Genomic DNA, 14,322 nt, shown 5'->3' on the forward strand with positions numbered 1-14,322 from the left:
CTTCAGGCAGCTATCCACAAGCCTTCGGAGCGCAGCAGGAGTTCCACAGCCTGATCTACAGCTTTACTTGTAGGTCTCATTTGTTACCCCTCTGGAATTTGGCATATATATTTTTCCAACCTATCCCTGATGGTTTTCTATAGCCAGTTGGCTCTTAACATTATATTAGGCGATATACAGTGTTTAAGGCTCGCCTCTGCAGTCACAGTGCAGTCTTGGACCAATATCTCTCTTCTGGAAATGTGTAATCTCACTGACTCACTCTCTCTCTCTTTTTCAAAGCACATCATAGATGTGTCAGGTGCTTTTTTGCTGACATAGTACTTTTAAGTACTTAGTACTTTTAATCTGCAGGGTAGAAAAATTTCAGAGATGCTCCAATCCTGCTTTCTCCTGGCACAATGCCTGGTGGAGAAAAGGGCATTATCCAAGGTGTTTTCCTCCACATCACAGGTTTGTTACATTACTGGTAAATTTATTTGGCTTGTTAGTCACTTATAGAAAAGTGTAAAAGGTGGGTGGGGGGAGTCTCTGAGCAACTTTTAAAAAGAGAGCATAAAGTATATCATAAATCAGATAATAAACTGCAGGAAAACTATTATGAAACAGACCCAGCAACAGCGGAAAACTTCAGCGGCAGGAAACATCTTATCAACAAACCACAGAACAGTTGACTTAATCCAGGGGTAGGCAAATTTAGGCCCGGGGGCCGGATCCAGCCCAATCGCCTTCTCAATCCGGCCCGTGGACAGTCCAGGGATTCAGCGTGTTTTTTACATGAGTAGAATGTGTCCTTTCATTTAAAATACATCTCTGGGTTATTTGTGCGGCCTGTCTGGTGTTTTTACATGAGTAGAATGTGTGCTTTTATTTAAAATGCATCTCTGGGTTATTTATGGGGCATAAGAATTCGTTCATTCCCCCCCCAAAAAAAAATATAGTCTGAGGGACAGTGGGCCGGCCCCTTGCTGATAAAGTTTGCTGACCCCTGACTTAATCTGTCCAGTGCCTTCTTGGTGGTGGCACCCGCCCTGTGGAACGCCCTGCCACCAGATGTCAAAGAGAAGAACAACTACCAGACTTTTTGAAGACATCTGAAGGCAGCCCTGTTTAGGGAAGCTTTGAATGTTTTACAAACTACTGTATTTTAATTCTTTGTCGGAAGCCGCCCAGAGTGGCTGGGGAAACCCAGCCAGATGGGCAGGGTATAAATAATAAATTATTATTATTATTATTATTATTATTATTATTATTATTATTATTATTATTATTTATTATTATTAAAGATGTCAATGACAGCGCCAGGCAGGCTCCCCTGGGGAGAGCATGCCACGAGCAGGAAACTATGGCTAAAACGGTCCCTTTTCCTTGCCACCACCCTCTGCAAATGCAACTGAAAATGGCAAAATGCAGACAAGTCATTGAGAACAGGTCTTGTGATGGACACTCACCGAGAGGCCTATGAAGACAGCCATCTTCTTCCCAAACCTTACCAGGAACCACTGCCAGACAGGGATGGAGAGGCAGGCGACCACCTGGAGGCAAAGAGGGGAGAGGAAACTCATCACCCGGCATGACCCAGAGCTCTTTGACACAAAAAAGGAATGGCAAGACAAACTGTTAGAGTATATTGAACTGGCTAGATTAACAGAGGCAATAAGAGATCACACTAGACTAGAGTTTCAAAAAGCATGGGGGAAATGCAGAGAATACTTCAAAAAACAGTGCCCTAAAATACAGTGGCGTAGCGTGGGGGGTGCAGGGGGGGCCGGCCGCACCGGGCGCAACATCTGGGGGTTAGGGTTAGCGGGCGCAAATCCACGGGTTAGGGGGCGCAAATTACTTGCCTTGCCCCGGGTGCTGACAACCCACGCTACGCCACTGCTAAAATACATACCCGAACTTGTCTCGATTAATGCCTGCAGGATAATTTGTGGATATTTAAGTTATAATGAGAAAAATCTTAATAATTATTCAGCTTATAAGACGTAAATGAGGAGGCCAGATACAGGATAAAGGAAGTCTTTTATTTGGTTGTTTGTATTGTTGTATGTTATGCTTATTGTATGTTCTGGTTTAATGAGGGTGGATTTCTGTATTGGGGGGTGGGGGGTTTATGTTATGTTGTAAATAAATTTTCTAATAAAAATTTAGAAAATTCAGAAATTCAGAGCTCTTTGGCACAAGGCTATACAGTGGTGCCTCGCAAGACGAAAAGAATCTGTTCTATGATTCTCTTCGTCTAGCGGTTTTTTCGCCTTGTGAAGCAAGCCCATTGAAGGATTAGCGGATTAGCGCTATTAGCGCTATTAGCGGCTTTTAGTGGTTTATCTGCTGATCGGATCAGCTGATAAGCGGCTTAGCAGCTTAGAAAAAGGGGGGGAACCAGCAGGAACTCGCAAGACATTTTCGTCTTGCGAAGCAAGCCCATAGGAGATTCGTCTTGCGAAGCACCTCCAAAACGGAAAACTCTTTCGTCTAGCGAGTTTTCCGTCTTGCGAGGCATTCGTCTTCTGGGGCACCACTGTATTTATCTTATTTGGATAATCTTATTCGGCTTTCTAAGGAAGATTAATCGCAGCAGATGAATGAGCAACCCACCTTAGGGCTCCACCTGGTGACCTGTTCCTTCTGCATCCTTCCTGATTTGCTCCCACAAAGCTCAGGCGGAAGTCAGACTTACGGACAATTCCAGACTGTCTGTGATGGCCTGGGATTCGGACTTGGATGCTGAACCTGAGGAATCCCAGCCTGCACAGGAGTCCCCGCCTCCAGAACCAGCTGAGCCGGGGCTGGGGCATGAGCCTGAAGGGTCCTCACCTGTGCTGGGTCCTCAGGTGCAGGCACCAGCTGAGTCTGCTCTGGCTCCAGAGGTGATGGAGGACCCATTGCCTGCAGGTGCTCCACTCTCAGCCCCGGCAGAGGAAGCGGAGGTTGCCTCTGGGTCCGGTAGCCCCCCAGCCTCCGAAGTTGCAGCGGCTCAGGGCAGAGAGGCGGAGGGAACCCGCAGGAGGTGCTCGCCTCCAGGCCAGGAGAGGCTAGTCACCAGAAGTTCGGGGCCGCCCTATGCCTCAGGGTAGGTAAAAGCCGGCCAGCCCCAGTCCCAAGTTGCGGGAGCAACATTGTTGGTTGCTAGTTCCTGCCTGAACCCTGTCCTGCTTTCGTGCCTGAGCTCCCGACCTGCCCTGGCTCCCGGCTTGCAAGCCTGTTCCTGACTTCACCCGACTCCCTGCCCTGCACCCAGCTCCAGCTACTACGGACTGTCTCCACGTTGCACCTTTGACCCCGGACCGGACTTGGACCTCGCCTCTCGGGTAACCCATGGGACTAGCACACTGTCCCTATTTTGGGGTCGTATCCAGCCATATCCCAGCAAATTCAAGCTGTGCAAGGAAAGCTGGTTTGGAGCTTTTGCACAGCAAACCTGCTTCTCCCACAAAATATGAATTTGTTTTGCAGTATGGAAAGTGTTATGTACTGAGTTGAATAGGATCCTAAATCCAGCAGTCTGATTGGTCCTAGAACAATAGGATTCAGAATGCAGCAGTCTGATTGGTCCTTGAACAATGCAGCAGTATGATTGGTCTGCAGGAGCCACCCAATCCAGCTCCAGATGGAAGTGAATCCACAACCTGATTGGCCTACAGGTGAATTCTGGAATTAGCCAATCACGTGCAGCCCATTGTGTAAATAATGTATATAAAGCAGATACTTTGGGGAAACTTTCATTCCTCCTCACCACTATGTATAAATAATGTATATAAATAATGTATATAAAGCAGATACTTTGGGGAAACTTTCATTCCTCCTCACCACTATGAGCTGAATAAAGAGCATGAAATCCACTCTTGACTCTGAGTATATTTCAGAAAGTGATGGGGAAATGTACTGGAACATAGGAGCCAACTCCTAGGGGCTGAGGGGGCTTTGCCCCCCCCATAAAATATTTGAGGGGCCTCCTCCACCTCTCCCCCCTCAGCTGATCGGCATTGCCATTCAAATAGTCTGTGTGTACCACATCATGTGATCGATTATGCAGGGCGGGGCTTACCTGCCCTCTCCCCAATATTTTATTCAAGTTGGCACCCCAGTAGTGCAAAGTGTGGGACGACACTCGCTTGATGCAACGTCCCCTAGTGTCCCCCACAAAGAAGTCAGGATAGATATTCATTAAATAAAAGGTAAAGGTGTGGCATCTGAATATAGACTGCATTTTTAATCAAGGCATATATTGGCTTATATCTTGATCAGGTTCCTAAATTAAATGGGCTTAGATTTTCAAAAGTTTCATGCCAGGCAGATCAGCTGCTTAGAGGATCTTGGCAATGTTTTCCTCCTAGACAAAGGGGCCCCTTGATTTATAGCAGAAAACAATTCTCAAAGTCGTAAAAAGGGAATTACAGGTTAAGAACAAGGTTACATAGACCAAACATAATTAGGAATGGGTAAATAGTAAAATAAAACCGTTAAACTTGAGCCACAGGACAAAAGGCCAAGAGCACATGGAAAACAAAGCAACTGGCTGGAGAAGAGGGGGAGTGTAAACTGAAGAGGCTTCTTTTGAAACTGCTTTTTTTACTGAGTTCCCTTTTCTACTTTAAAAAGGCCTTATTCCTTTTAAGAGGCTACCTGTGTTGTGTATTAAATATATTGGCTTAAATGTAATTATGCAAAGGATTTAGAAATGCTGGATTCTTATTTCATATAGTTGTAAGAGTTGTATTTTGAAATTAAGTCAGCCACCAGTCTAGCCCCCCTGCCAGACAAGAGACGCCATCCAAGCAGTCCTGATATATTAGTTGTCAGACATTTGTTTAGAAACCTTCAAATGAAGGAGATCTTTCAATGTTGATGTGAAACTCAAGATCCTTGACATATGTTTAAGATAAAAATTTAAAATTATTAACCATCTGTTTTGGAGGGCAAGGAAGGCAAGAGGTGAGCTGGTAATTAAGATTCCTTGTTGAGACACATGTAAGATATATTACTACTTATTTGTCATTTATAGATGTAACAATATATAGCTCTTTGTGTTCCATATAAGGACAGGAGGATATGGGTGTATCTTTTAGAATTGGTTATAGCAATCAGCCAATAGGAAATCCAACCAGGCTGATTGAACAGAGGCAGCCACAGGAGGAGCAAAGGGGGCTGGATTAAGGGAATATAAGTGCTGGCCATAATGGCAGGAGGCCAGGCCAGAGCTTGGTAACCATATACCACTGTGCCTCTCATTTATTTGTCTGACAAATAAATTATTATTTTAATTTCTCTGATGCTGCGTTGAATATTTCATTCCAGCTAAGCGTTAACCACAAGCAGGGTGCTACATTTTATGGTGCCTGCGACTCGGATAAGTGGTCTGCTGGAACGCAGCCCCTTCGCCTTACTGGACGGGGTACAAGAGAGAAGACAACTGATTGCCTACCCAGCGCGCACTGGAAAAATTTTTTCCAGGGGAACGCAGCAGTCTTGTCTGTCTGATACCCTGCCCACTGACGGCGACGGACCGGGGGGAACCAGAGAAATAAACAGGGAACCAGCTAAGGGTAAGTGCACTAAGGGGTTTTGGCCCTCCAATTAATTGGGAGGAAGAGAAGTCCTGATCAAACTTCTGCGTCTCAGTAAAGGGGAACTGAGTACGCTAGGTGGCTGGGTACATCAGATGGTGATCTGGTGTAGGGAAAAGGGAAGATTGGGAGGTAGAGTATGGTTGAAGTATCTGGCGCATTGCATGTGTGAGAAAGTACAATGTGTAGCTGACCTAAGTGTGGAGTGAGTACTACTTCGTTTCCCAGTAAGGTGTGTGTGTGAGTGACTGAGTGGATACTTCACAGGGCCATACAATGGGAGTTGGGGGTTCAAAGGGGGGAAATACACCTTTTGAATGTATGTTAAATAATTTTAAGAAAGCCTTCTCAGGGGCATATGGAGTCAAAATGACGCCAGAGCGCCTGAGAACGTTATGTGAACTAGAATGGCCAAAACAAAATACTGGATGGCCATCTCAAGGAACCTTTGATATAAATTTAGTAAGCAAACTTTGGTCTAACATCACCAAAGAAACTGGAGGGTGCCCAGAACAATTTTCATATATAGATTCTTGGCTGAGCACATTAAATAAAAATCCTCCATGGATAAGGGAATGCAAAGTCCAACGATGCAAATTATTGGCTGTAAAAGCCAAAGCTAGGAAAGGAATCTTGCCAAATAAACTCAAACCCATTTTTGAGGGACCAGAGGAAGAGGTGCTTCCACCTCCACCCTATGCTCCACATCGAAGGGAGCCTAATTCAAACCCTCCACCAGTTGTAACCCCAAGGCAAGAAAGTGGAATGAATAATGGGGGTGGAGTCACAGAACTTGATTCCTTGATAGATTATGATAAATATCTTCAGGAGGCATTGGAGTCCTATAATGAAGCCCAAGCAGAAGTGGTTATTCCACCTGTGAGTCCCAGTAGAACTCCATCTACAGTCTCCTTTAGTGGAACAACTAATTGCCCACCCCAAACCCCTGTACATCCAAGTCCTAGAGAATTATTACAGAAGTTACAGGGAGACCTTTATCGGTCAGCAAGCAATACAGCCAGGCGTATAAAGCTGCTAAAAGAACGCCTTGGGACAGATACCATCCCCTATGATTTGAGGCCCCTAGAGCAAAGCGAAGAGAAAGGTCACGTAGTAGCCCCTCTTAGAAGAGTATTTGATGCACTTGAGGAGCCTGTGCTGGTTAATGGGCAACCCGGACCACGGCCACCTCGAACTTCGATCCTCCAGTACATTCCATTCACAACTACGGATCTGATGAATTGGAAAACACCCCATCTTTCGCAGAAAAACCTCAGGCTATGATGGACTTGGTGACTTCAATAGTAAATACTCATAGTCCTACTTGGACAGATTGTCGCCAGCTCCTGAATACTCTCTTCACCACTGAGGAAAGGAGAGACATAATTGAAAAGGCACAGATATATTTGCGTGAGCAGGCCAGAGTGGGAAATATTTATAATATTGACCGTCATCTCCAGGACAACTTTCCCTTGGAAGATCCTAATTGGGATCCAATCAATGCAATTCACCTGGCCAGGCTTACCACCTACCGCCAGACGCTTGTGCAAGGTATCTGCAGGGCATGCCAGAAGCCCACTAATATGTCTAAAGTCTCAGGAGGGTAGACGTGTTACCCATAACACTGTTTCGTGTTCGGTGCACACCCACAAAAAGACTTAAGTTGTCACCTTTTGAGCTCCTGTATGGGAGGCCGCCCTCCTTTGTTCAGGATATTCCAACTGACCTCAAACAAATAGGAGACCATGCGACACAGGGACAAGTGCAATCTCTCTCCCGTGTTTTTGTCTCTCTCCCGTGTTTGTTTGTTTTTTTTATCTTAACAGGTGGGCCCTCGAGCGCACGCCGTGCAGCATTGCCGTGCCGATTCATCAGCTCCAGGCTGGCATAGCATATGGGTGAAAGAGTGGAAACGTGATCCACTTGCACCTAAGTGGCGTGGACCTTACACCGTCTTGCTCTCTACTCCAACAGCGGTGAAGGTAGCTGAGGTGACCCCCCTGGATTCATCACTCCCGTTTGAAGAAGTCCGAAGGCAGTTGGATGTGCAAAGGTGACCCCTCTAATCCTTTAAAACTGACTCTCTCCAAAAACCCCTGTATCTAGCCCTACCGGGAACGGGCTAGGTCACGGGCAACATTAGACGACCGGCCTGCTGCAGCCACAACCTGGAAGCTGGCTGACCTGCGCACGCCTGAAGCTTGAGGAGCATCTGAACCAGCGATTGTGAAAGGGAAGATTCTCTTATACAATTGATTGACTGCCTCCTTGTGGAACAATTATCAGAGATATTACACATTGGGGATCCTTGGGATATATGTTTTGGTCTTGGTGGTTCCCCATTTCTGTCACTGGGGGAATTATATTGGGACTAATATTTATTTGCTATCACAATAAGGTAATCTTTTGTGGAAGGAATGCATATGCTAGACATCAACATGATTTTATTATTAATCCTGATCCCTTGGGAAGGGGAAGGGTCCTTGAATCTGACTAAATTTGCTAAATATGGATTCCGCTATGACCACAATATGTAGGTAGGTTTAGCTGGAATGGTAGCCAATGTTGCAAATAGGACCAATTGCCTTGTTTGCTCTCTTGGGCCAGATGATTCAGAGGGAGGTATGTCCTTATTACCAATACCATTAAATGCCATTGGTATGGTAAGCGAAATGCCACACCAAACAGAAGTACAGAATTTCCCCGGATGGAACTCAACTAAACCATTACGAGTTATACCTGTACAAGGGGAATTCTGTGTACATAAATCATCAGATGCAGCTGATTCTACCATGATAGGCTCTTCTCATTGTCACTATACTTGGGATAATATTAAGAATACCTGGGCACACGGTACTACCTATCGAACTCGGAATGCCTTGCCCTGTGCACCTCCTTTTATTCATGCATGGAAAGTGGTATGGAACATAACTGTGACAGAGAAAGGCAATCTAACATACTGCACTGTGAACTCTCTACCTCTTTTGATATTTCGCCTTCTGTACTCCACATACCAAAACCCTCAGACCCGATGGTTGTGGTGGATATGTGGAGAATGGGCATACAAGAAACTCCCCTCCAAATGGAGTGGGGCTTGTTTCCTGGGATGGGTATTACCACCAATGTGGATTATGCCCACTAATTTGGCCAAGCGTACACGAAGAAACGCTGATATTTCTCATATAGCAGGAGGAAGTACCCAAAGTTGGAGCGGTACTGATGATTGGCCACCAGAGCGCATTATAGCCTATTATGATCCTGCCTCCTGGAATCCTGGTGAGCTCATACAAGGGGCACGGGATCCTATTTATAATCTAAACAGAATAATTCGATTGCAAGCAGTAGTGGAACTTGTAACCAATGTAACGGCCCAGAGTTTGAGACTTATTGCATAACAGCTGGATGAAAGTAGAGCCGCCATTTTGCAGCTGAAAATGGGAATGGATTATGTACTTGCCAAGCAGGGAGGCCTATGTGGAGTCTTGAACTTGACAGGGAATGCCTGTTGCTTTAACATTTCAGATAATGGTGAGGCAATCCGTGTGTTGGCCACAAAGATGGAGAATATAGCACATGTCCCAGTACAAACATGGGAAGGATGGGATATGGGATGGCTCACCAATTGGTTACCTAATGTCACAGGACTCAAAGGGATACTATTGTCTTGCTTGTTTTTCTTGACAGTAGTGGTAATGGTTTTATGTATGATGCCATGTATCATTACATGTTTTAGAAGTACAATTAGCAAGATGATTTCGAATGAAACTCTACCTCATATCATGGCCCTATACAGAGCTTTAACTCAGGAATATGATGAAGATCAAGCTATCAAGGACGCTTGGTAGCAAGGTCCTTGAGCTTGAAAGGGGGGAATGTGGCATCTGAATATAGACTGCATTTTTAATCAAGGCATATATTGGCTTATATCTTGATCAGGTTCCTAAATTAAATGGGCTTAGATTTTCAAAAGTTTCATGCCAGGCAGATCAGCTGCTTAGAGGATCTTGGCAATGTTTTCCTCCTAGACAAAGGGGCCCCTTGATTTATAGCAGAAAACAATTCTCAAAGTCGTAAAAAGGGAATTACAGGTTAAGAACAAGGTTACATAGACCAAACATAATTAGGAATGGGTAAATAGTAAAATAAAACCGTTAAACTTGAGCCACAGGACAAAAGGCCAAGAGCACATGGAAAACAAAGCAACTGGCTGGAGAAGAGGGGGAGTGTAAACTGAAGAGGCTTCTTTTGAAACTGCTTTTTTTACTGAGTTCCCTTTTCTACTTTAAAAAGGCCTTATTCCTTTTAAGAGGCTACCTGTGTTGTGTATTAAATATATTGGCTTAAATGTAATTATGCAAAGGATTTAGAAATGCTGGATTCTTATTTCATATAGTTGTAAGAGTTGTATTTTGAAATTAAGTCAGCCACCAGTCTAGCCCCCCTGCCAGACAAGAGACGCCATCCAAGCAGTCCTGATATATTAGTTGTCAGACATTTGTTTAGAAACCTTCAAATGAAGGAGATCTTTCAATGTTGATGTGAAACTCAAGATCCTTGACATATGTTTAAGATAAAAATTTAAAATTATTAACCATCTGTTTTGGAGGGCAAGGAAGGCAAGAGGTGAGCTGGTAATTAAGATTCCTTGTTGAGACACATGTAAGATATATTACTACTTATTTGTCATTTATAGATGTAACAATATATAGCTCTTTGTGTTCCATATAAGGACAGGAGGATATGGGTGTATCTTTTAGAATTGGTTATAGCAATCAGCCAATAGGAAATCCAACCAGGCTGATTGAACAGAGGCAGCCACAGGAGGAGCAAAGGGGGCTGGATTAAGGGAATATAAGTGCTGGCCATAATGGCAGGAGGCCAGGCCAGAGCTTGGTAACCATATACCACTGTGCCTCTCATTTATTTGTCTGACAAATAAATTATTATTTTAATTTCTCTGATGCTGCGTTGAATATTTCATTCCAGCTAAGCGTTAACCACAAGCAGGGTGCTACAAAGGGACCCCTGACCATTAGGTCCAGTTGTGGACGACTCTGGGTTTGCGGCACTCATCTCGCTTTATTGGCCGAGGGAGCTGGCGTACAGCTTCCGGGTCATGTGGCCAGCATGACTAAGCCGCTTCTGGCGAACCAGAGCAGCGCACGGAAACGCCGTTTACCTTCCCGCCGGAGCAGTACCTATTTATCTACTTGCACTTTGACATGCTTTCAAACTGCTAGGTTGGCAGGAGCAGGGACCGAGCAACGGGAGCTCACCCCGTCGCAGAGATTCGAACCGCTGACCTTCTGATTGGCAAGTCCTAGGCTCTGTGGTTTAACCCACAGCGCCACCCGTGTCCCATATATAAAATCTATATAAAATATAGATTTGATATGCAGTTGAAAACATTTACATTAGGAGCCATGGAGGGGATGGGCGGAGGTCTCCAGATTCAGAGAAATCTCTCTATAGTGGTACCTCGGTTGTGGAATGTAACCCGTTCTGGAAGACCATTTGACTTCTGAAACATTCAACAACTGTGGCGCAAAGGGCGGTCTGCAAAGTCAATGCAGAAAATGGAAAAAAAATGCAGCCGTTCAACTTCCGAGGCGCGTTCGAAAACATAATCAATTACTTCTGCTTTTTCAGCATTCAAAAGCCAAAATGTTTGGTTTCCGAGACACTCGAAAACCAAGGTACCACTGTATATGGAAATGTATTTGGTTTTGTTATAAATTTATATTTGAAAAATCAAATAAAAACGATTTTTAAAAAAGGTCGGGCAATACGTACCAACATGATGAGCACCAGATGCTGGAAGCTCCCAGGCAGTCCAGCTGCATGAGTGCAGAAGAAGGCAAAGATTCCCTGGGCAAGCTGTGGGTGGAAACGGAACAGCCTCAGCGAGCACTCGGGCGCTGAACGGGCAAGTGTGGCATGCCACTCCTTGCTAAACCATTGCTTCCATTTTTATCCTCTGTGACCGTCAAGGAGGCTGCTTTCAGAATGAAAATCAGTGGTGGGGAAACACCACCTTGCCAGGTTCTTTTGGTCAAGCCACACTCACCTGCCCTTACCTGGGGCAGGTAAAGATAAACCTGGGTTGAAAGTGCATTTTGCACATGCTGCCAATCAGTGAACAGGGTCGGAAGGAGCAAAGGACTTTCCCATCCCTTGCTATGGACCCCGTTAACTGGAGATGCCAGGGATCGAACCTTCGACAAGCCAAACAGGTGCTCTACGGGACCGCCTCTCCTGGTCTGCCCCACAGAGGACCTTAAGGTCCATAGTTTAGAGGTCCCGGGCCCTACGAAAGTTAGATTATCCTCCACCAGGGACAGGGCCTTCTCAGTGGTGGCTCCGACCTAGTGGAATGCTCTGTCCCATGAGACCAGGGCCCTGCAGTATTTAACCTCCTTCTGCAGGGCCCGTAAGACAGAGCTATTCCGCCTGGCTTTCAATTTGAACTTAGCCTGATCTTTTATTCCCCTTCCTTCCCTCCCCCTCCCCTTTTTATGAAGATTACCTGCTCTGGGATCCCACAGCTAATTCTCCCCTGGTCTCCTCACTGGCCCAAATAGGAATAATTTAGCCAGCTAGCCCCGGTGATCATCTAATGTTTATTTGATGGATTTCCCCCTAAATTGATTTTTGAATTCTGAATTTATCGTTATTCACGTTTTATACTGTATTTTGTGCTGTTTTTTGTTGCATCAATTACGTGTTTTAAATTTGTTGTTAGCTGCCCTGAGCCCGGTTTTCTGAACCGGAAAGGGCAGGGTATAAATAAAAATTTATTATTTATTATTATTACTGCTGAGCTATGGCCCGTCCGGCAAATTCAGTGTAGCGCTGAGCAATTGTGTCCTGCTTCCGCCCCAGGAAAGCCCTGTTACCCAGCCATGGTAGGACCTGCTATTACCTGGAAGGCCAGCGATGCCAGCAAGAAACCTGCAAGGAGCCGGGTGTAGGAGCTGTGGCTTAGGACGGCCCGCAGACTGGCAAAGAATGGGAGTCTGGTCTTTCCCAAAGGGGTGTATCGTCCTGGCAAAAAAGAAAGAGGGAAGAAAGGAACAGTAACATGGATTTATTTCTGCCATTTCTGAATTGCCTTTCTGCACCAGAATGCCCAAGGCAAACGTATGGCGTAATAGAAGGGGAGCAGGCTAGCATTAACTTCCTTTAAGCTTTCCTTTGGCAAACCAAGTTGATGGACTATGCCAAAATGGCAAAATTAACTGGGAAGCTCAGAAACCAAGAGGGCAAGAACTTTTTTAAAAAAAAGAATGGGAAAGGTTTATAATTTACTTACAAGACCATTGTAAGCAAGTTAAAACATTAGCAGGATTTGTGATGTAGTGGAAAGAATGGATAATTTGGAAGGACAAAAATTTGGACATATTGATGTTGTTGTTGTTGTTTAGTCATTTAGTCATTTCCGACTTTTCGTGACCCCCTGGACCAGAGCACGCCAGGCACTCCTGTCTTCCACTGCCTCCCACAGTTTGGTCAAACTCATGTTTGTAGCTTCGAGAACACTGTCCAACCATCTCGTCCTCTGTCGTCCCCTTCTCCTTGTGCCCTCCATCTTTCCCATCATCAGGGTCTTTTCCAGGGAGTCTTCTCTTCTCATGAGGTGGCCAAAGTATTGGAGCCTCAGCTTCAGGATCTGTCCTGCCAGTGAGCACTCAGGGCTGATATCCTTCAGAATGGAGAGGTTTGATGTTCTTGCAGTCCATGGGACTCTCAAGTGTCTCCTCCACCACCAGAATTCAAAAGCAACAACAACTAAACAACAACACATTTCTTTCTTCACAGGGTGTTTCCAGACAGGATCTTAATATTGCAAGCAGGCAATTCAGAAGATGCAAATAGGTCATTGGCAACAGCAATGTATGGGTGTGTTTTAACTTTTTCAGAAGGGAAGATGGGTCTTGTTTTGGACTTTGCAAAGAATCTTGCATGCATAAGCCGCAGCCATCCCACCATAAGCTTCTGTCTGGATGTACCCTGGATCTTGTGACCAGACCCAGGGCTGAACCTTCAAGAAAAGTCACAGTGAGCGCCAAAAATATGAAATAGTTATACGTTTACCTGGCTGCTCTTTCACTCCCAAGAAGAGGACCAAACAGGAAAGGAAATAAAGAGAGCCAAGAACCAGGGAGGCGACAACATACGCCGTGCGCTGAAAGGGAAACAGAGAAAACCATTTACTGGCCGAGTGCAAAATCACAACCAGTCAAAATCTGAAGGCTTGTTCTCTGGTGCAATGCATGCATATTCCACTCAGAGTAAACCCACTGAAGGGACTGGACCTAAGTTAGCCATGTCCGTTCATTTAGGGAAGTTTTTAATGTTTCATGTTCTGTTGTGCTTTTAATTCTGTTGGGAGCCGCCCAGAGTAGTATGGGAATATTAAAGATTGTAGGAAAGGATACAGTGGTACCTCGGTTTAAGAACAGCCCTGTTTACGAACTATTTGGTTTACAAACTCCGCAAAACTGGAAGTAGTGTCCCGGTTTGAAAACTTTACCTCTGTTCGTAAACCGAAGTACCACTGTATATTGAATAAGTATTAGCCTTTCCTCACTCACGCTAGTAAGTGATGTAGCAGAGAAGATTCCCCTCAATATAGTAGAAGCTAGTTTGCAGGTTCGTTAGAATCTCTTCGTTAAGTTTATTCCTGGTGTCCCCTTTTGATCCCGCTTAAAAAGACACAGGTGGCGCTGTGGGTAAAACCTCAGCGCCTAGG

General features: G+C 45.0%; 1 protein-coding gene across 6 annotated transcripts in view; it reads right to left on the minus strand.

Moving 5' to 3' along the window:
• Positions 1-14,322, minus strand: part of LOC309534075 (sodium-dependent lysophosphatidylcholine symporter 1-B-like) — a 46,501-nt gene that overhangs the window by 10,704 nt on the left and 21,475 nt on the right. For all 6 annotated transcript variants that reach the window (XM_082226016.1, XM_082226015.1, XM_082226018.1 and 3 more), the window contains exons 7-10: positions 13,665-13,755; positions 12,493-12,614; positions 11,364-11,447; positions 1,452-1,535 (exon numbers count right to left, since the gene is read on the minus strand). In XM_082226016.1, coding sequence (XP_082082142.1) covers positions 1,452-1,535; positions 11,364-11,447; positions 12,493-12,614; positions 13,665-13,755 — 381 coding nt within the window. The remainder of the gene's footprint in view (positions 1-1,451; positions 1,536-11,363; positions 11,448-12,492; positions 12,615-13,664; positions 13,756-14,322) is intronic.

The sequence above is a fragment of the Podarcis vaucheri genome (assembly GCF_965113315.1).
Source record: "Podarcis vaucheri genome assembly, chromosome: 6".
In the NCBI taxonomy this organism is placed as follows: domain Eukaryota; kingdom Metazoa; phylum Chordata; class Lepidosauria; order Squamata; family Lacertidae; genus Podarcis; species Podarcis vaucheri.